The sequence below is a fragment of the Ziziphus jujuba genome, chromosome 5 (assembly GCF_031755915.1).
Source record: "Ziziphus jujuba cultivar Dongzao chromosome 5, ASM3175591v1".
Classification (NCBI taxonomy): Eukaryota; Viridiplantae; Streptophyta; class Magnoliopsida; order Rosales; family Rhamnaceae; genus Ziziphus; species Ziziphus jujuba.
Genome location: NC_083383.1, coordinates 2,835,808 through 2,858,278, shown reverse-complemented (window position 1 = coordinate 2,858,278; position 22,471 = coordinate 2,835,808). Strand labels below are relative to the sequence as shown.

Below are 22,471 nucleotides of genomic sequence, written 5' to 3'. Positions count from 1 at the left end.
ATGCTCCTTTGTTAACGCCGAGTTACGCCGCCTTCCTAATTAAAAATTACACTCAATTTTTTTTATTATTTGTATTTTTTTTTATTTAAAAAAAAATCTTGAGGTGGGAATTTTTCATAATTAAATCATTTATTTTATGTTTCCTCGGTAAAGAAAGTACATAAACAAAAAAACAATTATTATATGCTGCAACAACTAAAGTGTTTGGCATAAAAACTAAAATTTAATAAGAGAATAATTAGTTTTCAGATATAAAAGTACTAAAAAAACACATAAAATTTGTTAATGTAATTTTTCCCATTTCCATTTTGTCATATTGATACACGAATACCATTAAAATGCTTAAAATGTTTGAATATGTGAATCTTGATAATAAGTATGGAATAATGGCAACTTGTATGACTGCTTAAAAAAAATTTTGGTACAATTTAATTTTTGTTTTTTATTATTGTAAAAAAAGGAACTTTTTTTTTAATGAATTTTGTAATTTTAAGTAAATAGAACACTAACACAGTTTTGTTAATTATTACATAAAATCTCATTTATTTATTTATTTTCAGATAATAACGTAAAATCTCACTTACTAGTATCAAATTTTATAAATTAAGTTGGGATCCGATCCACACTTGCAGTGGAAATAGAAGCCGAATTCCTTGACGGCGTAAATAATTTATTGAGCACTGGAAAAATTTTCAGTGCAACTTTTTGCGACTCTGGGTAAAAGCCCAAAGGGCCGTGAATTTGTAATTTGGGAAGACAACGGCGCCGTATCAAGAAAACCTACGCTTAACGATCTAGTCTGCAGTTTGCAGTTTTTAGAGTGATTTGTGATTACAGACGAGAGAGAGAGAGAGGAGAGAAAAGGGGAAGAAGGGAAGGAAAACCTAAAACACAAAATGCTGGAAGACGAGGAAATAGAGGAGGGGATGCTGGTCGAAGACGATGCGCAGACAGAGGTTGAGCGGCCGGTGGAGAAATCGCCATATGAAATGCTTCAAGAGAGCAAGGCTTCCGTGGAGGACATCGTCGCCAAGATGCTCTCCATTAAAAAAGAAGCCAAACCCAAATCCCAGCTCAGAGAACTCGTCACTCAGATGTTCGTCCACTTCGTCACCCTTCGCCAGGTCACTTTTATAATTTATATACCTTCTCTCTCTCTCTCTCTATATATATATATATATATATATATACTGGAATTTCAATCGTTTTGAGCGCATTGGGTTAGAACACAGTTCACAGAATTCAATGAAAATCTTGTTGCTTTTGAGTTTGTTATTAATCTTCATTTGGTATACTTTTCTTTATATTTATATTGAATTGTTGTTTGACAGGCAAATCGTTCCATCTTGCTTGAAGAAGATCGTGTGAAAGCAGAGACGGAACGTGCTAAGGCACCGGTGGACTTCACAACTCTGCAACTTCACAATCTAATGTATGAAAAAAGCCACTATCTCAAAGCCATAAAAGCCTGCAAAGACTTCAAGTCAAAATACCCAGATATCGAACTTGTGCCTGAAGAGGAATTTTTCCGAGATGCACCTGAGGAGATAAAAACTTCTGTATTATCAAATGATAATGCACACAACCTGATGCTGAAGAGGCTCGATTTTGAACTGTTTCAGGTGAGTATGCTCATTATATGATCAGTTAATTAGAAGGGCAATGGTGTATTATTATTCATGCTTGGTCACTAGTATTCATGCATGGAGTATGAAGTACTAATTATTATTATCTTAATTGTTTAATTCAGCGCAAAGAGCTCTGCAAACTTCGTGAGAAACTTGAAGGACAGAAGAAAAGTCTTCTGGAGACCATTGCCAACAGGAAAAAATTCTTGTCAAGTCTCCCCTCACACCTCAAATCCCTTAAAAAAGCATCTTTGCCTGTGCAGAACCAGTTAGGGGTTCTGCATACAAAGAAACTAAAACAGCACCACTCAGCGGAATTGCTTCCGCCCCCTCTCTATGTGGTATACTCACAGTTGTTGGCACAGAAGGAAGCATTTGGAGAACAAATTGATCTGGAGATACTAGGAAGTCTGAAGGATGCCCAAACTTTTGCTCACCAGCAGGCAAATGTGGAAACTGGTAATTAATTCCAAAACCATTTATCCTAGCTACTTTATGGATTTGTCTGTTTATTATTTGTATGTTCTGAACCTGCAATAATATGATTGGAAGCTTGTTCTGATTGTACAAAGTTTATGTTTCCATGTGTTTGTGTTGAACCATATGGTTTACTTTCTGATTATTTACTAGTGTGTTCAAGCCTATGTAGATACCTAACAATCAGATATCGACCCTTATTGATTAGTAATATAATTAGTTTCATTTTGCTTTCAACTCGAACCTGCTTAGGGCCATAGGTGGTAGCTGGCATGATTCCTTACTTTGAATTTTACCTGTGAATAAAAAAGGTGAAGTAAAAAATAAGAAGAAATAATTCTGATATAGTTTCATGGTTCAGGCATTTCTACTGTGGTAGAGAATTCCAGAATGGATGATGATGCTGCTGATGAGGAAGATGATGGGCAGAGAAGGAGAAAACGGCCCAAGAGGGTTCCAACCAAAGAAGGCCTTGACCAGACTCGAGTATATCAAGTTCATCCTCTGAGAATAATCCTTCATGTATATGATGATGAGGTTTCTGATTCCAAGCCTGCAAAACTTATAACTCTGAAGTTTGAGTATTTGTTGAAGTTGAATGTTGTATGCGTTGGAATTGAAGGATCCCATGAAGGTCCCAAGAATAACATCTTATGCAACTTATTTCCAGATGACACTGGCCTTGAGCTTCCTCACCAGGTATGGATTTTTGTTTTATAAGGATATTAGGTGGTCTTCATTTATTTATGTGCCTCTCACACCTCTCTGTTAACTCTTTCATATATTCCTTTTTTTAATTAATTTGAAGAATATTGAGACATATTTCCTATCTCGTTGGTTGGTACAGTCAGCCAAGCTCTTTGTTGGTGATGCATTTGCATTTGATGAAAGGAGAACTTCCCGTCCTTATAAGTGGGCGCAGCATTTGGCGGGAATTGATTTCTTGCCTGAGTTGTCTCCTCTGTTAAGTGGGCGTGAAACTCCAAGCAGTGATGTAGCTAAAAGTGATGCTGTTATATCTGGCCTTTCTCTATACCGCCAGCAGAATCGGATACAGACAGTTGTGCAAAGAATCCGATCTCGGAGAAAGGCTCAGCTGGCTCTTGTGTGAGTCACTGTCTGTATGTTTAGTCTTGAATAAAGGACGATCTACAAAATCTGTAGAAAATGGATAGCACAATGTGGTCAAATCTGAACATTAATAGCTCTTGTAGTTTTTTTTCGCTTAACTGAGACTGTTATTGGAACTTTTTAATGATATACTATAGTTATTGTTATGGTGGTTTCTTTCACTTTTCTGTTGGAACTTAACTCTAGTCTAGCATTCTTTATGAGGAATTGTTTCTTTTAGTTTTGACACTTGTTAGGTTGTTAAGATATGTCCTATGTTGAAAAGTTTACATTATTTGATTGGCTACAGGGAACAGCTTGATTCACTTATGAAGCTTAAATGGCCAGCTTTGTCTTGTGAAAGTGTTCCATGGGCTTTGCATAGACCGTTGTGCAATTTGCTTGGTTGGTCACCTGTAGGATCCCCTCCTAATCAGGCTTCATCTTTGTCTGTTATGGACAAAGAACAGGTTCAAGAACCTACAGATGCTGATTTGGTTGGAAGATCTATAGCTTCAAAAGAGGATCTAGAAAGTAGGGAAGATGGGGAGCTTCCATCTTTAGCTCCAGTCACATCTGTTATAAGTGATATTAAACTCACTCCATTAAAAGAATCTAATCTTGACCACTCCAGGCAGCTGGCTTTAATTTCAAAGAGTATCACACCTCCAATCAGTAAGGCAAAATCACAAAGTTTTAAGAAAAATGATGAAGATTCAGATCTTATGCTGGATATTGATGGTGGTCTGGATGAGCCTGCATACATTGAACAAGAGGAAGAAAATCCAGTGCCCATTCAAGATGTCACTGGAAAACTGTGGGTGGATTATGGATTGAGGGTGTATTCTCTTGTTTTAACCAGGAATATAGGAACTGATAAAAGGACCATGAAGTTAGAAGCCAAGGTAACTAAAAGTTGTTTTGTTAAATTATGTTGTGTTTGTGCATCAAATTCTTTTTCTTATTCTTAAGATTTCTCATCATTTCTATTATGGCAGATTAAAATCAGCATGGAGTATCCTTTGAGGCCTCCTCTTTTTGCGTTGAGTCTTTGCACTATAACGGGTGAAAACCATTATAGTGATGATGGTTCTGAGTGGTTCAATGAACTACGTGCGATAGAAGCAGAGGTGAGAAGTTGATATCTCACTAACAATTATCTTTACTAAACCAGCAAAGGGTGACTTGTTGGTCTAAATTATTTAGAACATGTGAAATATAAGATGACATAAAATAACCTTAGTTTTAGGCCATTAGACTGCGCTGAAATCATATATCACAACTCAGTCAAGCACTATCTGCTTAATGGCTTTTAGTTTAAGCTTCTGATCATACGGTCTGTTATGTTTATTGATGTTATCTCAATCCAAAATCGATTGACTGCCGAACATTCTTGTCTATATTAGTTGTCTAGTTTATAGCCTGCATATTGTTACTTCATAACCTTTTAAAATGTTTCATTGTCTCGAATACAACTGTTATGTTCTTTATTTACCTTCTTGGCTATAATTGACATTTTCCTTTTGCACCATGTAGGTTAATCTGCATATGTTGAAGATGTTGCCTTCAGATCATGAAAATTATATCTTAGCTCATCAAGTTTGCTGTTTGGCAATGTTGTTCGACTATTATATGGATGAGCTATCTTCGTCTTCTGAAAAGAGAAAGAGTACTTCAGTGGTTGACATTGGTTTGTGTAAGCCCGTCAGTGGTCAGCTTGTTGCTAGATCATATAGAGGAAGGGATCGCAGGAAGATGATATCCTGGAAGGACACGGAATGCACTCCTGGATATCCCTGCTAGAACTCATTTTTAAGCACATGAAGATGATTAGATAAAGTTCTGATTCAGAATCCTATTAGTCCGTGGTTCAGAAGAACCTATAAAAAAGAATTATTTTCCTCAGCAGTTAGAAGGGGTAAAGAAACTATAAAACCATTAAGTATGCAGCTCTGAATCATTGAAATTGTGGAATCAGGAGTCTTGGTGAATTTATCACGCACCATTTATCCCGTTCTGGAATCTTGAGGAACACGATTGGGATATCCTGTGGAATGATGGGAAAATCCCTACTTATTTAACTGATTTATGACATTTCACAGAAATTTCTCTCTCTGGATGCTCTTACTGGAGCGTCCCTTTAATTATTGTTATTATTATTATTATTGTTCAATTTAGATATATTTTTAAATCCGTCTCATCAGCGCAGCACCTCGTGCGGCAACGGAATATGACAATTAATTGTATTTCGTTGGATTTGAGGTTTTTTTTGTTTATTATTAAATGATTATTGATTTTGGAGTTGAATGATTAATATTGGTTCAGTTTTGGATGGAAGTATAATTCAATTCATATTTTTCATTTTATCTAATAGAGAATTCAATCTAAATTATAAAAGTTTCAAATCTAAATTAAATTAAACTATTTATGATCGATGTGATTTGGATTGATTTACTAGTTTATAAATATATAATAAAAATAAAAAAATTTTCAAAAATAAAATATAAATAATAAACTGTAGTTATTCAAATATAAAATATAAGTAGAGCAATCTCATATATAATAAAATATAATATGCAATCTATAATATTCAACAACATTTATCAATGTTAAAAGAAAAGAAAAAAATATTTTTCAATGCAAAATAAAGAAGAAAATGTAGCAACTGATACATATCATGCTCTTGATCAAGCAGCAAATAGTAATAGTCATCATCTCATTTCTACAAAATCAAATTAAAATTATTAAAACAAATAATGTAAAATAATACATTTATCAAAATTCAAATACTCAAGATTCAATGCTTAATTCCTCTTTAAAATTTTGGTAAATCATAAATCAATCAATTTTGATAGGTTCACCAATTTCATTTGGGAACTGGGAATATATTAAAAAAAATTAAAAATTAGTGTATAAAATATATATATATATATATATATGTAAATTTTTAATCATATAATATATGATTTGGATTGGATTGAGTTTATATTTCCAACCCAATAACCAATCAAATTCAAACAATTTATGATATTTTAAATTTAATTCAATCTAATTTATATAAAAATCCAATCTAAACTGATAAAAATAGATTGAATTTATCGGTTTTGGATTGGATTTTGCCCATCTCTAATATTGATTAGTATTTCTTAACTTGTATGTTAATAATATTTATTGCCACTTTTATCAAAGGTTATTGCATATACTTTTTATGGTAATACTATTGTTTTTTGATAATTATAGTAATATTGTTGTTAATATCTAAATATTAATTAATGAATAAGATTAATCATTCTACTAATACAAGTGATTTTATTAGTATAGAAGATTGAATAACCCTGCCTCAAGTTAGTCCAATGATTGGTCTAAAGCAGCTACAAACTCCTGATTGTTGTATTATCAAGTTGTTGCGTGGAACAATTAATGTTGTCCCTACTGCCTGTTACAATTCAAAGTTGCATTTTGCCAATCATATTTTGCGAAGATCACGTTGTCTTACAAATTACGTCTCTTACAAACATTCCCTTTTCAATGGACAGGAGCCAATTTTGTTTCGCCCAAGCAACCGGCAGGACAGTGAAACTGATGCACTAGTAAGTTCTTGACACCCCCATACTATGAGAGCTAGGTCCGAGACAAAACGGACCATCAAAATAAGTCATTAAAGGGGAAAAAAGATAAGCGAAGTATAGCCGAAATAAATTTATTATTGGCTGTTAAATTGAAATATAATATTATTCTCTATTGGTAGATTCTTTTTTTTTTTAAAAGCCAAAAGTTTATATATATATATATATATAATAACGACAAAAAAAAAAAAAAGAGGGGGCAATGCAAAACAAAGAAAAATAGAAATGTGAGGTAACATAAGCATCCTGCACAAGCGATATTAGTTTGACTATGTATGGTGAAGGAACCTAAACAAGCTATGAAATATATCATCAAAGAGAATCTCACAGACCGTATTTTGCTTCTCCTCTCTTAACTTTACTCACGTAATGTTCAAAGGAGAAGCAACGCTGAATGGAGATCATAAATATTAAGGAAGGTTTAATCTACAGCACACTAAACCTCTCTTGATCTACACCAGAAAAACGCATTTGCCTTAAAAGATATTTACAGCCTGAGTGCCATAATTTTCAACCACAGAAATCACAATCCCTTAATGCTTCACCATGGACCAGTCTGCGTTCGTCTCAAGCACCGTTTCTTTACTCCCCGCTGCACATTCATCATCTCCATTGCCTACATTATAATAGAATTTACCTTTAGTTATGATAAATGTCAAACTGGAACAGCAATATTAAATTTGCAAACACAATAACAAGTAATCCGAAAACTATGCTGAGTTCGGTTACCAACATGTTGTCCAATTTACCATAAGGAAAATAGAATCTGCTTAAGATAGCGAGCATTAAGAATTGGACATGGTTGAATTGAACTGAATCTGGATGCAATATTAGCTGAAAGAATCAAATATTTAAATTGAATATTTCAGGGGGACTGACAGAATATAATAAGTCGGAGCAATACCTGATTCTTCTGCATTTCTAGCATTTCTGCCTGCAGCAACCAAAGATAACCACAAAAGTGTTAGCCACAGGAATGGAACGCAAGCTTATTTGCAATCACTGATTTATATAAGCGTACGCATGAAAATTTACCTGCTTTTTCTTCAATTCCTGGTTCTCTTCTTTCAACTTTGCAACCTCTGCTTCCAACTCCATAGTGTATGCCTAGCACATGCCCAAAACAGAATATGGGAGAAAACGATTGAGCACTTATAAGGATGCTATGTGACAATATTAATGTTCCTTCCCCTCCCCCTCCCCAAACCCTAACCAAAAAACATATATGCAAAAAGAAACAGAATTAAGACGAGAGGTGCATAAGTCATTCAATCTGTCTTTGATTTTTAGATTACAACTCAACTTGATGCTATGTTCCTTGAAACAACATTCCATTACCTTGTGATAAACTGGATCCTTATAACTTCTCAAAATCTTTCATCTCCCCACATGTCAGATCGCTATCACATTACCATTCTGCCGCCTAATCTTTCATAGAGTTTTGGGATACAAGAGCGTCAATAGACGACAAAAGAAGAAGGTTAATGGCTACCAAAACTTATAAAGCGACAACAACATCAACTCACCCTTAGGTTCTTTAATTCCTGGTATTATTAGGTTTTCTTTCTTTTAGGTGGCAAATTAGTGCTCTATCGAGAATTCAGACATAATACTTAAAATTTACTGATTTAGGTTAGAAAACCATTTAATATGATGAGAGAGAATGGAACAAATCTCTCTAGGGTCCTTGGAATTTAAGTCGAAAAGCTTCACTTAACCCGCACAGAATTTTCTCTATATGCTAGGAGCAGAATTTTCTTAAAATACAGCCAAGTGGTACCATATTATAGTTATATACTTATACAAACAGATAAATTCTTGACACGTTCACTTTGAGGTCCTTTTTCTATTTTCTATTCAATTTAAATGCGTGCTCTAAAACTATCCTTGCAAGTGGCAACTAATCTAACACACACCGAAACTGAAACCAAGCTGACATGCGATTTACTAATATAAATTCTGAAAGCCATAAAAACAAAAAAATCAAGTTAAAATAGTAAAACAAATATTCACCTGCTTTCGTGCTCGCGATCTGGCAGCTGACTCCCTATTTTTAATCATTCTTCTCTGTCTCCTTTCCACAACCTTCTCCACAGCTCCACTGCATTTCCTCCCCCTCAAACCACCATTAAACACATAAGGTACGGGTGAAACCGAGGAAGTATCACCGTTGCTCTTCACCCCATCAGAAGACAACTGGTTAGCAGGTGAAACAGCCGCCATACTGACAGGCCCGGCGCCTAATCCGACCACTCCAATCCCTCCACCTGGCAGAGCAGAACCCTGAACCAAACCAGTATTCAGACCCTGATCCGAGATCCCCATAATTCCATTCCTCATTGCTGGACTACCCAGCTGAGCACTATTTGCCATAGGCATCTGAGATGGATAAGCAGCGGTAGGCTGCTTGGGGAAGATTTGCTGTTGATGGTGCTTTTGCTGGTTCTGTTGCTGGTTCGATCTGACACCATTAACATTCAATGGCAGATTGGTTGCTTGAACTGCAATCTGATTGTTGTTGTTATTATTATTTTCCGAAATCCGATTGTTCATCAATCCTGCACCAGGCCGTCCCGTCTGCTGAAAATTGATTCCTAAACCTGTGGTATTATTATTAACACGTGGCAAATCGCCGAAAAAGATGCTACCCTCATCGGTTGGTGGCTTTCCGGCCAATTGCGCATCTTCTCTGACAACCCCAGCTCTGACCAAGAACTCTTCCAAAGTCATCTCTCCCAGAGTGTGCTGTCTCTGCGGCATATTAGCTCCGGCAGCGCCACTCCCATCTTTGAATATGTCCTTCCATACCTCATCCACCGTCTTTTGACTCAAGGTCCTCGGCAGCGTCAACGATCCCTGCCTCTGTAGCGGCTGCGTACCACCAATCCCCCTGTCTTGTCCACCAGTAGTCGCTGCGGCGGATACCATGGTCTGGGTCTCTTCGGCGCTCCAAATGTTCTTGAGAAGCTCGTCCATGTTCATGGAGCCGAAGTCCTTGCCTAGGCCACCCATGGTGTTCTGTAACTCGTCGAAAGTCAGCGAGTAGATCGACGGCTGTCTCATCAGTTGATCGTTTCCTGGAGGTCTTCCGGCGCCGCCTCCGTCAGTTGGAGGGTCGTTCACGAAACTCTTGAAGTTTATGTTGTTGGTCCCCATTTTCTCTTACTCACAAGAAATCTAAAAGAAACGGACCCAAAAGCTTATCCAAAGCTAACAAGTCTTGTTCTTCTGCTGCCTATGTATACGAATCCCCCAATATTCAGTACAGAGAAAAACTAATATAATATATGTATATATATATATATATATACACAAAGAAAATCTGTAACTGACAATAATAAGTTGAATCAAATAATCAGTTTGACGATTTGAAACTCAACATCGTTGCTGTTCTTCATCTCCAAACAAATGTAAACAGTGTTTGTAAGGCCAGATCCAAATTTCAAAGATGGTTTCATCAAATATGAACACATACGAATTGTTCAAAATCATAAATATTGTAATTTCTAATTCAAGAAAATAAAAATAAATAAATTCGATAAATATATTATAAAAGAGAAGAGAAAGAACCAGAGAGATACAAACACATAAGATGGGAGGAGGGAGGCTTTCACCTATAATTATAATTTTGTTAAATTTTTCTTTTTTGGGGATATTTTTGGGTTAGAGGAATTTCTTGTTCTGGTGGCTTCTTTGGCTGCGTTCCTTTTTCTTCGCTTAGCAGGCTTGGAAGAACCGCCAAGTGTCGACTGTCCTAGCCTCCCTTTTTCTTTTTCTTTTATTTATTTATTTTTTTTATTATTATTATTTTTTTTGGCTTTTAAGACACTGAGAGTGAGTTGGGGAGAGTAGGGCTCAAAATTATTAAAAGCCATTCCGAGTTTTTAAAAAATACAAATAATTGGGAGGTGGATCGGCCGCTACTTTGAGACGTGGACCAATAAGGATGAGGTAGGAACCTCTGATGTGACACCTAGCCAATTGTATTTCGAAAAGTGGGTTAATATCCACCGTCCACGTTAGTAATGGATCAGGCGTCCGATTAAACGGGCGTGATTTTAACTCGTTAGTGGCGATGGATAAGGACTGGACGTAAAATTACGCTTTGGTGTTGTACGCGCACATGCAATGCGCATGGTGGAAAAATAGTCCGTTAGGGGAGGTTGGGGTCATTTTCGTCCAAACGCTTGTAAAATGTCTTCTCTGCAAGCGTTTAATGCACGTGAATGCAGTGTGCGAACAGCACAAAGCGTCCTGATGTTTTCACCGATGAATGGAGGAGCCACAGAATCAGGGAGTTGGTCCCGAACTTCCGTCATACCGAAAATGCCCTCGTCGTTTTTGTTTTTTATTTTTTATTTTTTTTTCTTCTTCTGGGAAGGTTAAGAATTTTTATTTATTTATTTTTTTTTTTTTGACTTTTTGGATGAAGGTTTAAGTACCTGTTTGGTTGATGAAATATGAACCATTTTACCAAAAAAAAGCAAAGACAAAATATGAACACGTTTAGTGCATGGTCAAAGGGATAAGCACGAGGCTTATTGGGTAATCTTTTCTTCTTGTCTTTGTTGACATTAGTAACAACAATTATACATGTTTCCGCTGCTAAGTGCGTTTGTTTTCATTTTTTATTATCTATTTTTTTAAAAAAAAATTTCTTTTATAGATAAAAAAAAGGGTCTTCTTGTATTTTGAAAACAGAACCAGAAAATAAGTGAAATGAAATTAAAGAACGTTAGCTATATGTATTCAATATGGAGTCAAAATGGGCGTATTGGTAATTCTATCTTAACCTCCTAAACTAGAAAAGAAATGGCCTTTAAGCCTTTTGGTATAGAGAAAATACTTGATGCCGCCTCTACCAAACGTATGAAACTTGGAAGGACCAAAAAAGAAGAAAAGGAAAACTGCAATGCTGCTGTTTGTACAAGGAAAAAAGAGGAAATGTTCTTATCCTTATCCAATTTGTAAGTGTGGTTCAATCCAGTGTGAACATTGACTTTGGATGGGACTTGGGAGAGGATATTTGTTACATCATATAATAAAGAGACAGGAATCTAGCTAAAATGGAAGTTTAGAGAGATTTCTTTAATTAAAAACGTCCAAAATCACAAAGAGACAGAAGAGGATAAGTATAAAATTAGCAGCGAGAAAGGGTGATAGTCCCGTGGAATTGAGCTGGTTAGCTCGTGAAGGGCAGCTTTTTGTCCACTATTTGGATATGATATCCTCTACGCACTCAGAGTAGCAGTGGTCGATCGTCCTTAAATTTCCACATGATCACATTGTAAGCAAACTCTCAAAGCCATCACATGTCCATTACCTTCCAAAAATGTCATCAAAAGGAGGGAAAAAAAAAAAAAAAAAAGGTTGTCTCAATGTCTTAACCTACTTTGTAGGATAAGCTGAGATAAAATCAAATCCGTTTAATTTTGTACCATCAATTTTTTTATGATTTTTTATAAACGTTTTAATATGTGATAAAAATAATAATAATAAATTTAAAGCATGAAATTGTATTAATTAAGTTTGATCATTTATTAAAAATTTATAAATATATATATATATATATAAGTGGTCTTTTAGGACTTACACCCTCTCTCAAATTTTCTTTATTTATTTAATCATTTTATTCATTTCCCACTCTTTTTGGGTGGGGTTGGTGCCCCTTGTCATTTTGCAAGTCATCTTGGGCTTCTATTCATTAATTCAATTTAATTAAACCATTTTTTTAATTTGTCATGTTTTTTTTTGTTTTCCCTTTTCCTGTTTGTCAACTGGAGTCATTAGTCGAGGAGAGGCAACTAGGACCAAAAGGACAAGCAGCCTTAACAGGAAGGATGTAAAATAGCAGCCGTAAGAAGATAAGAATGTAAAACAAAGAAAATTTTACCATAGAAGAACTTTTATGTGAACAAAGAAAATGAGAAGGGAAGATTTAAATGCATAGATTAGACATATAGGATAGCCCAGCCTATGTGGACTTTAAAAGCGTATTTGACAAAGGCAAAGGGCACATAGACAATAATAGAGCCGCCCCATTTGCCCTCCTCCACCGGGGACCAAATAAAACATCATTGCCGCTCTCCGCTTCCACTGTATTGCATTGCATGGATGGTTATCTCATCACGTGCGGCAACCAACCACCTACCCTTTTTCTACTACTATTGTTGCATAAAACATTGTAAGATGATGAATAGGTTTTAAATGCTTTCGGTGAAATTAAAATTAACAGAAACAAAGTCCACTCGAAATCCATCCGATAAATAATTAGGCTCCCACTTTTCAAATAAATAAAAAATTTGCAATACCATGTTTTCTTTCTTAGAGCATGCATCTTTATCCATCTCAAACTATTTATTTTAAAATCAAGCTTGTAAAAATATATTTCAACCCATTTTTATTCTGATTTTTTAAACTAAAAAATAGATTTTACTTTTTATACTTTATAAATTAAATATTATATAATTTAATTTGATTACTATTTTTATAGCTTTTAAATTATTAATAATTGTGAAAGGATCCAAATAAAAAAGAGGAAATAAACATAACAATAATAATAAAATTAAATACAACAATAAAAAAATATTATTTTTTATTATTATTATTTAAAGTTCTACTCTTTATATATACCTAAAAATGTTCTTTTATTTTAAAAAATACTTTTGGAAATGCTCTTACACATATATACAGCTTTTAAAAATGTTCTTTTATTTTAAAAAATACTTTTGGAAATGCTCTTACACATATATACAGCTTTTAAAAATTACTAGAACTGAGACTTTTTTTTAATTTAAAAAAAAAAAAACAAAGTTTCAGATGTTTTAACACTTATACCCCTTAATTATTAAGTTTTTGCAAGTGGGGTTTTATTTTTTATTTTTTTAACACTTTAGTCTCTAAATCTTAATTTTTGGTATGCTGTTTAATATTTGCTTATTTTTATCTAATTTGTAACAATTTCAAAGCATGCATGCACTTATTGTAACAACAAAACCAACGAAATTGCAAAACCAAGTAATTATTGAAGATCTCTATAAGTATTTCAAAATTGCTAAAAAGTGACCCAAAAAAAATAATTTGAAGACCAACAATAACATGTACCCAAAAAACAAAAAAAACAAAAAAAATCAAAATGCCAAATAAAATGATTAAATGACTAACAAAGCTCTTAAGTTTTTCAGTCAAATCCACCTCGAAGTACTTCCATGGCGGAAACTGATTTTACTGTGGAAAGTTAATTATTGTAGTATGATACGATTGCGTGCTAAAGACTCTGTTCGGCGTTTTTTAAAGCAAAATGTCAGCGGGTTTTTCGATTTCTCTCTCATTCAAAGCCGTCCTCCATGAGACTTTCATCTTTTGCACGGCTGTTTATTTAATGTGCTCCTTCTTTCTCATCCATCATTGTAGATTATAGATTGTGAAATATAAATAATATGAACAAAAGCCCATAAAAATTGTTTTCATTAATTTCATTAAAATAATATGATCCTTATACGATACCCTATGCAATTATGGAAAGTGTATGGTTGAGATTGGTTGAAACAAAACCATTAGTCAATTACATTTGGGCAGATGAAGAAACTGCCAGAAGCTGATGAAAGCTCTAAGCTAACAATATCATTAATAAACAAAACTAATTCAAGCACATCAATGACATAGATTTGCTAGTTCCTTTTTATTTTTAAAGTATTCAATCAAGCTATTAAGTTCCGGATAAGGTATATTAAAAGAATGATATTATTGTTTTGACATATATATATATATATATATATTAAAAACCCACATCAAATCCATTGAATTCTCCAATTTTGTTCGTCCAATATCCGCTAAAAAGTCGGTGAAAAAGTGAAAAAGGCTACAAACCTTTAATTATATTGAACAGTGGACTTTTCAAAGGAAGATGCGGACATGAGGTATTGCTTGTGGACCAAGGACCATACACGCAAAATACAAATACCTATCTATCCCCGCATGAAGAAAAGCACTGGAAGGGTAGCTTCTGGGCTTTACAGAGATTAGAGTTGTCGTTTCTGGATAAAAAAGGATCCCCGGTGCGCGTAATCAGGCCGCTATAACTTACCTATAATAGGCAAGTCTTGCCTCACAAAATTAATCCATACTATATCTATCATGGTCTCCGGCAATCTGAGTTTACAAGTAAAGCAAAATGGACTAAAATCATTAGGATATTGCCCTGCCCCATATAGACGTCTATACAAAGTATGCAAACTAAAGTATCTCTGCATGTCTCTTTGATTTTGATGGTTGCTACAATTTTCCTTCTAAAAAGCATTCCACAATTAAAGATTAATTATTATCTTGGTTTATCCATTCAATCCCACTAATTTTTATCTCTTCCGTTCCACCAATGGCTTCATTTTCCCACTACAAGAGATGGGAACGAACCAAATCTTTGAGGTTTTTGGTTTGAGACAAAGGGTCCTTATTTAATTTACCAGTTTCATAGCAGCGATAATATTTGTCACTAATATAATACCCTGTTTGGTCTTGTCAAAGCATAGTCAGATAGCAGTGGTTGAGTGCGATTGAGTGGGATGGAGTGGAACATTAGATTTAGATTAGATCATAGGCCGTCCTAACTTTCACGGACCCAAACCAAAGAGATGGATCACACCTCATATTTGCATCATTATAGAAGCCTCTTAACTAATCATTCTTTAAAGACCCTCTCTAAAAATGGACACACGTGGTGAAGATCTGTTGAACTTACCTTTGTGGCCATGTTATTATTTCTTTGCATCAATGATACTGTTTTCTCCACCCCATGACAGTAGGATGTCCATATGTGAGGTTTAAACTTCAAAGGACCAAGAAGAGGATGACAATAAGACCACGTACTACTTGTTAATTAATCAGCTATGTTGCCTCGGTGGTGGCCTGTGATTCGTTGATGGGAATGACCTCGAGGATCCTTGCCAGTGGCTTGGAGTGGGTGATATCCCTGTCGCAGAAAAGAGCACGGCCCAATATCATCCAAGATTGCTCCAAATCTTATCCAAGACTTGTCCTAATTGAAGGATAAAGTCGTTCAATTCCAGTACTATCATAATTTCCATTCTAGAAAGTAACGCTTATGAAGAAACTTTCAAAGGCTGAAAAACATGAGAAAAAAAACTACACATGAGGATTACAGGACATCTGGTTTCACAGACAGCTTAAAACTACATCTGACACGTGTCGAAAACTTAAAAAGAACAGAGAGGTGCAGAGTGAAGAGAACTGGAGATGAATGAAAATTTTGAATACTCTTTAGCTATTTGGGAAATAATATGAATGCCAAAAATCCAGCTAACATTAAGCGGCACTCGTACTAAATTTCTTTAATCTTATGTTGCTTGGCTACAATCCAGAAAGAATTTCAAATATCTATTTCCAGTTTCCAACATGTTACTCTTGACCTCTTATAAAATCACATATTACATGAAAGAAAAGAAAAAATTGAAGATTACATTCTCTTCAATACAGGGCTTAAAAAGTTCAATATCTACTTCGCCTACGCCGTCGGAAATGTCTGAGAATAAAGCTGTCAGCGTATAAAGGATAATTTTTTCTGATCAGGCCCTTTATGCATTTCCAATATGAAAAGTCAACTAACTTTCCATCCTTTTGAACAATGAACAAGCAACGCGATCTTTCAAACTCAGGATGATAACCAACCTGTCAGTCCATGAAGAGAAATCATGAGTCATCTGAAAATCTGATTCAATTTGAATGCAGAAGATACCGTTGCACTTCGAATGGTTTCAGATTCTACCATTTCATGCATCTCTTATATTTTATGGTCAAAGAGATTTTCACTTTTCATTGCCAAGTCAAGAACAAGAATTATTGTTAGGTATAAAGTTACTGTTGGTAATACAGTAGAACCAGTATAAAATTGTCAGCTCCTGCAGAAGAAGGCCTTATCAATAGCAGAAACAGGAACTATTAATTTCCAAGTTTACTGCATGACAAAGCAATAGATTAAATCCAATATCTCCTGAAGGGATACCATGAACAGGTTGTAGGCTGCTTGGTTATGACAATATTTTATTCATCCATTTCTATCGTACATTGCGATAAGAAGACACTAAACACCTCAAAATGGGCAACATCCAATGGACAGGACATTAAAAATTCTGTTATAAGATTGTACGCACTACAATTAACATCCATTTACTTAGTTGATTCCAAATTTCACATATACATATGGATTCTAAAAAATTCAAATGGGCTATGCAATCCCTCTTGGAGGGTACTTTTGCTTTATCACAGCCATTTATTTGGCAATTTTAAAATGTAAGAACATGCTAAACAAAAGTTATCTCTGGTCCAAAGAAATGGTTTTGATATTAACTTCAAAATATATGGACAAAGAATATGCAAGCGTCATTCTAGGGCTTTGCTACTGTGAAACCAGGGTACAGAGAGAGAGAGATATACCGTGATATAATCAATTCCACATCCTATCTTCTTTTCAAACGCTGGGTGAAAGGGAAGCAACCTTTCAAGAATAGTTCTCTCATGCTCAGGACTTAAACGATCTCCAGATTCATATCTGTAACAAGATTTCACATATTACACGATGATAAACGGCATCCCAACTTGCAAGTAAAAATACATATATCACCCTAAAATACTATAAAACAGCTACAACCACTAGATGTCATCTAGAAATGACTCCTTTTGTTTCTGAGGCCATAAGTTACAAAGCAAATAGTGAGTTAAATGGTTAGATATTAGAAATGCAAATGAAGGGCTCTGCTAGCATTAAGATTGCAAATTTCACGTTTAATTTTGCATCTTTGGAGTGGGGTATAACACTATAACTAGAAGCTCGTCAGTCTCTCTCTTGATGATACACCTATAATGTGTATCATATTGCAAACAAGTCTCTTCTCTCACAAGAGAGTCCCAAAGCTTCATTGATGACGAAAGACACAAAAGGGAAGGAGAGAAACTAATTTAAAAAAAAAAAAAAAAAAAAAAAGGTTAATAATCCTTGGATGGATAGTTAAACACCAGAAACTCACATCTCCAGATTGCCAATAAAAGGAGGCAAGAGATATGACAGACGCTATCATGCATTCCATCCGAAGCATCTGAAAACAGAGAACTAAATCAGCAGTCAAACTCAAACACATAAGATTGATTTATCAATTTGGATTGTGTAAGAGGTTTGAGAATATAATGGTATTCTAGCGCAATTAAGGGGGCTAAAAAGAATAAAAGAAGTACACATGGGACATGGCACCAAATTAATAATAAAAATGATGGCTAATTTCACAATTATCTCTCACAATATGTGAAATTTGCATCCATCAAGATTGGACCCAAGACCTTCACCTTCGGAAGGAGCCAAAGCACCAATTGCCACGAAGGCCATTGGTGAATGGATATATATATCTAAGTTCTTAATTCAGGGTTGATGTAAGACACAGAAAAGGTATGATAATCCTTAAATATAAAATTTTTACTCAACTCTATCTTTGGTAAATTTTCACACATTTTGTCACAGTTTTTAATATGCAATAACAGTGTCAGATCAATGCTTGTTCCTAAAGGCACAAAAAAGCAATTTCCATAAAAGCCCCAAAATATCAGGGTCAGAATGAAATGCTAAGTAAAATTATTCCCACTTTGAATTAATTACAAATAACCAATTTTGACATAAGAGAATGAAATGATCGAATTTGAGTTGGGGGTATTCAGCATTCTTACTTGCCAGAGTGAAGAATCATCCTAACAAAGCCAACAAGAGGCACGGTGTCTTCCAAAATCTTGTCCTCCCAATCCACCCATTTGTCTTGCTCTACATCTTCGTAATTACCCTTCCGCTCACTCTCCTCCTGTTCCTCCATAATGTCGGCCAAGTCCTTCCCTGGCGAGACGACCGGCTTTCTGAGCAAATCCTGGTCATATGCTTCTGGCCCCTCGACTCTACCACTACTATTACTACCATTGGAACCAGTCTTAAGCGCACACAGACGAGACGGTGCCGTAATGCAAAAAGGGAAGGATAAAGTGGGAAGACATTGGCGGGGGGAGGAGAGAGAATATGCGTTGAGGTTGAAGATTGGTGGTGGTTTAGATATGGAAGCCATGGTTTTAAATTTAAGATTCTCCTGTGTCTCTCTGTTCCTCTCAGGTTTCGCTCATGGATTTAGACGGTCCTTTGAAGAACTCGAATGAGGTTTAAGAGGAACGCATTATCATTCATGGTTGTCAGTGTAGAAGTGAATCAATGAGACGGTGTCTCAACTCTCCTTAAATCCCTTTTACCAGATAAAACGACACATCTGGAGGCGGGTGGGCTCTCCTACCCCTCTTCGTTTCTTTTCTCCATGCTGGATTTGCTGGCATAGACTAACGGGGCTTAGATTTTTTTGGACTGGCCTGGTCCAAATTCAAACTTGGACAGGCCTTATAGAATTTTTTGGCCTTCGGCTAGTGACTAGTGAGAATAATTTTTGCTTTTTTCATATTTAATATTAAAAAAATAAGAAACCACCGAGTTCGTAGTGTGACATACATTATTTTCTTAATTTTAATTAATTTTATTCGTTTGAAACATTTTTTTCTCCTGATATACTTGGAACTTGAAAATTTACGTGTCGTGTATTCACATATTCGGTTTTCATTTTTCATTTTTGATTTTTCTTTTAGATTTTATACACTTGACTTACCTTTTTAATGGTTTATTATAACATCTTTAATAATAATTATGAATTATTATTTATATGTTATAGAAATTAATATTTTTTAAATCTAGATGATAAATACACAGTCAATTTGAAAACTCTTTTTCAATGGCAACATATGGAAAATTAATTAGTTAATTATATTATAATTTTTTTTCTAATTAATTATATATATTTTTTTGAAAAAATACCTTTTTAGAGAAAATTATAATTTTAAAAAAACTTTTCAATATTTAACAAAGTAGATATTTATTTTAACAATGCATAGTTTATATTAGTTTGATATTCACTTTAAACATTATTATTGAAGAATAATTTTCTTATTGTCCATATTATTTAATATAATATGTATATTTTTACAGCACACATCTCTATTAGAGCGGCTTTTTAAGTGTTAATTAACCATTTCAATTGATTGTAAATTTAAGAAGGAAAAAAATATAAACAATGAATAGATATTTTTTTTCCCCTTCAATTTTATGATATATCTTATAAACTATTGAAATTAACAAATTATATATAATTTTAAAAAATTAAATAAGTTAACAAATGACACCTCAATTAAAGTTTTCTAATTTATTTTTTGGAACGAAATAGTGGAGTAGTTGGTTCTAATTGTGGTTGTTTAATTTATTTCTTCGGAGATAAGATGATATATAGACTTGTCTCCCACGGTTTAAAAAAAAAAAAAAAAGGCTTCTGGGAGAAAGTTTACTACATTTATAGTATATGTGTATTTTATGCCGTTCATATTTCATTCATTCTCAAGGGAAAACAAACTAAATAGATAATATCTTAACTAAATAGCAATTTGCTAGACTTGATAATATGTGAATAAGATAATATCTTATCTAATATCAACATCGGATACTTTCCCTCGAAATTTGTACTTACAGATCAAGAAGATACCTAGAAAATGATTCCATTTGGAATATTGAAACATAAGGATGACTTGAAAAGTTGATTTATCATAATTTGTATATTATATTATATTTTTTAATTTGTTTCTTCTTTGTCGCTACCGGGATGTGATTATGCGAATTAGTCATGAGTGTCTTTATGTGACTGATTGGCGGATTCAACTACACTACCTATCAGGAAAGCATAGATTAATAAAACGAAATTAATAAAAGTAATACATTTTCCACATATAAAAGTAAATCACAAAAGAAATAAATAAATGAAAAAGAATCTGAATCTTCGTTCTCGATTTAAACTAGCAAGTGGGCAGTCAGTAAACTCCGGTCCAACCTGAAAGTTTGATTTTTGATTTTTGATTTTTTGATTTTTGTGCGGTCTCAAATCAAAGGTGGGAAAAACTTGAGTATACCCAGCCCTGGTGGTCCGACTCCGAGAATCTAGCAAAACACAGACACATAGCAGGTTTACACATGATCTCATAAAAACAGTGACTCACGTTTAGTCTAGTTGTTATGGTTGTTTATATATATATATATATATATTATATATATATATATATATATATAATTTTTCTATTAAAATATCTTACCAGTTTTTATATTAAAACTTTATTTTTCAGTGAGCTACAATAGAATTCATTTTGCGTTTTAGAGTTTTAATGTATATTAACTTATATCGTTAAAATATTTTTAAATTTTAATTAAAAAAATTAAAATTAAAATTAAAATATTCTAATAAATAATCAATTATATATATATATATATATATATATATTAGAATGGAAATTCAAATTGAGATTATTACCTGCTTCAAACTGGTTTTCATGGCTGTTTGATATATATATATATATATACATATACTTTTTCTTTTTTCTTTTTTTTTTTTTTTCCTGTAGATGTGCGTCTCTCATCCTCCTCAGAGTCCCCTCGTCTCTTATAATCATTCCTCCTCGTTTTGTTTTTCATGTGCAAAGCAGCAACATCGCAAAAGAAAATAAATAAATAAATAAAAAACCCAGAAAACGAACAATAACCAATAGGCGTGGATAAAAATCTTTACAACTCTATACAATCCTTGAATGTAGTCAAGAAACTACTTTGAGATCCATCTCCATTTTATAATTAATAATCTTCGTCAAACCCAAATTTCAAGATAAAGAAACAGTAATCCCAGAAGCATCCAAAACTTCTTAGTTAAAACCAAAAGAAAGATAAAAATAAAGACCTAATGCCGAGCTGAATAATCTAATGGTATTTATTTTAGTCCATTCGTACCAGTTTTTCTCATTTTGTTCGGCTTTTTGTCCCTGTTGATTTTTCCGTTGAAGTTTCATCATGAGGACCAAGCCCAAAATACAAGGATTCTCTTGCTAGTTGAATAGGGAAAGTAAAAAATAAAGAAACGACCAATACAAGGATACTGAAAGGATCAAACTAAATGATTTTGACATTTAAATCAGATCACCGTTCACTGGATGGTCGGACCATCTAGGTTGTGCGACGGGCGTAGTCAAATTTTCCTTAGAAGTCAAGGTATACATGCATTAATTTGTCATCTTCAATTGTAGAAATATATAGATAGAAAAGTAAGCCGATTGTGAGAGAATCATGGCAGATTGCACCTCTTCATACGGCAAAAAACAAAAGATATATGTGTTACTGATGTGAAACAATTAGTCAATGCAATAAGTAGTTTCAAGTGGAAAATAATAATATTATACAGTTTGCGTCACGAAGGAAAAAACCTGGAGAATAATAATATCATATGACTTGCATTATGAAAGAAGAAATAAAAGCTATAAATATCAAAATATTTTTTTAAAATTTATTTACTAAATTATACATATTAAAATATTATTGATTGATGTATTTATGTATTTTAAATATAAAAATAAAATTTTTAAATAGATAAATAAATTTAAAAATAAATTAATTAAATATTATTATATTATTTGATAAAATTTGGATAACATTTTGATAACAATAATATTATTAAAAAAAAT

At 33.9% G+C, this 22,471-nt stretch overlaps 3 protein-coding genes across 9 annotated transcripts; 1 reads left to right on the top strand and 2 right to left on the bottom strand.

Moving 5' to 3' along the window:
- Positions 1-592: 592 nt before the first annotated feature.
- Positions 593-5,558, top strand: LOC107420007 (THO complex subunit 5B). The gene is made up of 8 exons (XM_016028866.4): positions 593-1,124; positions 1,332-1,622; positions 1,751-2,087; positions 2,467-2,804; positions 2,953-3,212; positions 3,526-4,120; positions 4,214-4,345; positions 4,752-5,558. The coding sequence occupies exons 1-8, from the start codon at positions 897-899 to the stop codon at positions 5,016-5,018; spliced, it is 2,448 nt and encodes an 815-aa protein (XP_015884352.3). The 5' UTR covers positions 593-896; the 3' UTR covers positions 5,019-5,558.
- A 1,495-nt stretch (positions 5,559-7,053) lies between these two features.
- LOC107420002 (bZIP transcription factor 23) lies at positions 7,054-10,630 on the bottom strand. 7 transcript variants are annotated; one of them, XM_060817246.1, is made up of 6 exons: positions 10,456-10,630; positions 8,855-10,076; positions 7,877-7,948; positions 7,746-7,775; positions 7,591-7,675; positions 7,054-7,457 (listed from the first exon to the last, which is right to left on the bottom strand). In XM_060817246.1, exons 2-6 carry the CDS (start codon positions 9,995-9,997, stop codon positions 7,375-7,377), a joined length of 1,413 nt encoding a protein of 470 aa, XP_060673229.1. In that variant the 5' UTR covers positions 9,998-10,076; positions 10,456-10,630; the 3' UTR covers positions 7,054-7,374. The 7 variants fall into 7 exon arrangements, 4 of the variants coding, with proteins under 4 accessions (XP_060673229.1, XP_060673230.1, XP_024930392.3 ...); XM_060817247.1 differs by lacking the exon at positions 10,456-10,630 and adding an exon at positions 10,412-10,426; XM_025074624.3 differs by lacking the exon at positions 10,456-10,630 and having other exon boundaries at positions 7,591-7,659; positions 8,855-10,449.
- A 5,527-nt stretch (positions 10,631-16,157) lies between these two features.
- Positions 16,158-19,103, bottom strand: LOC107419976 (protein DCL homolog, chloroplastic). The gene is made up of 3 exons (XM_048474970.2): positions 18,569-19,103; positions 17,291-17,405; positions 16,158-16,525 (listed from the first exon to the last, which is right to left on the bottom strand). Exons 1-3 carry the CDS (start codon positions 18,949-18,951, stop codon positions 16,346-16,348), a joined length of 678 nt encoding a protein of 225 aa, XP_048330927.1. The 5' UTR covers positions 18,952-19,103; the 3' UTR covers positions 16,158-16,345.
- Between the last annotated feature and the right edge of the window lie 3,368 nt (positions 19,104-22,471).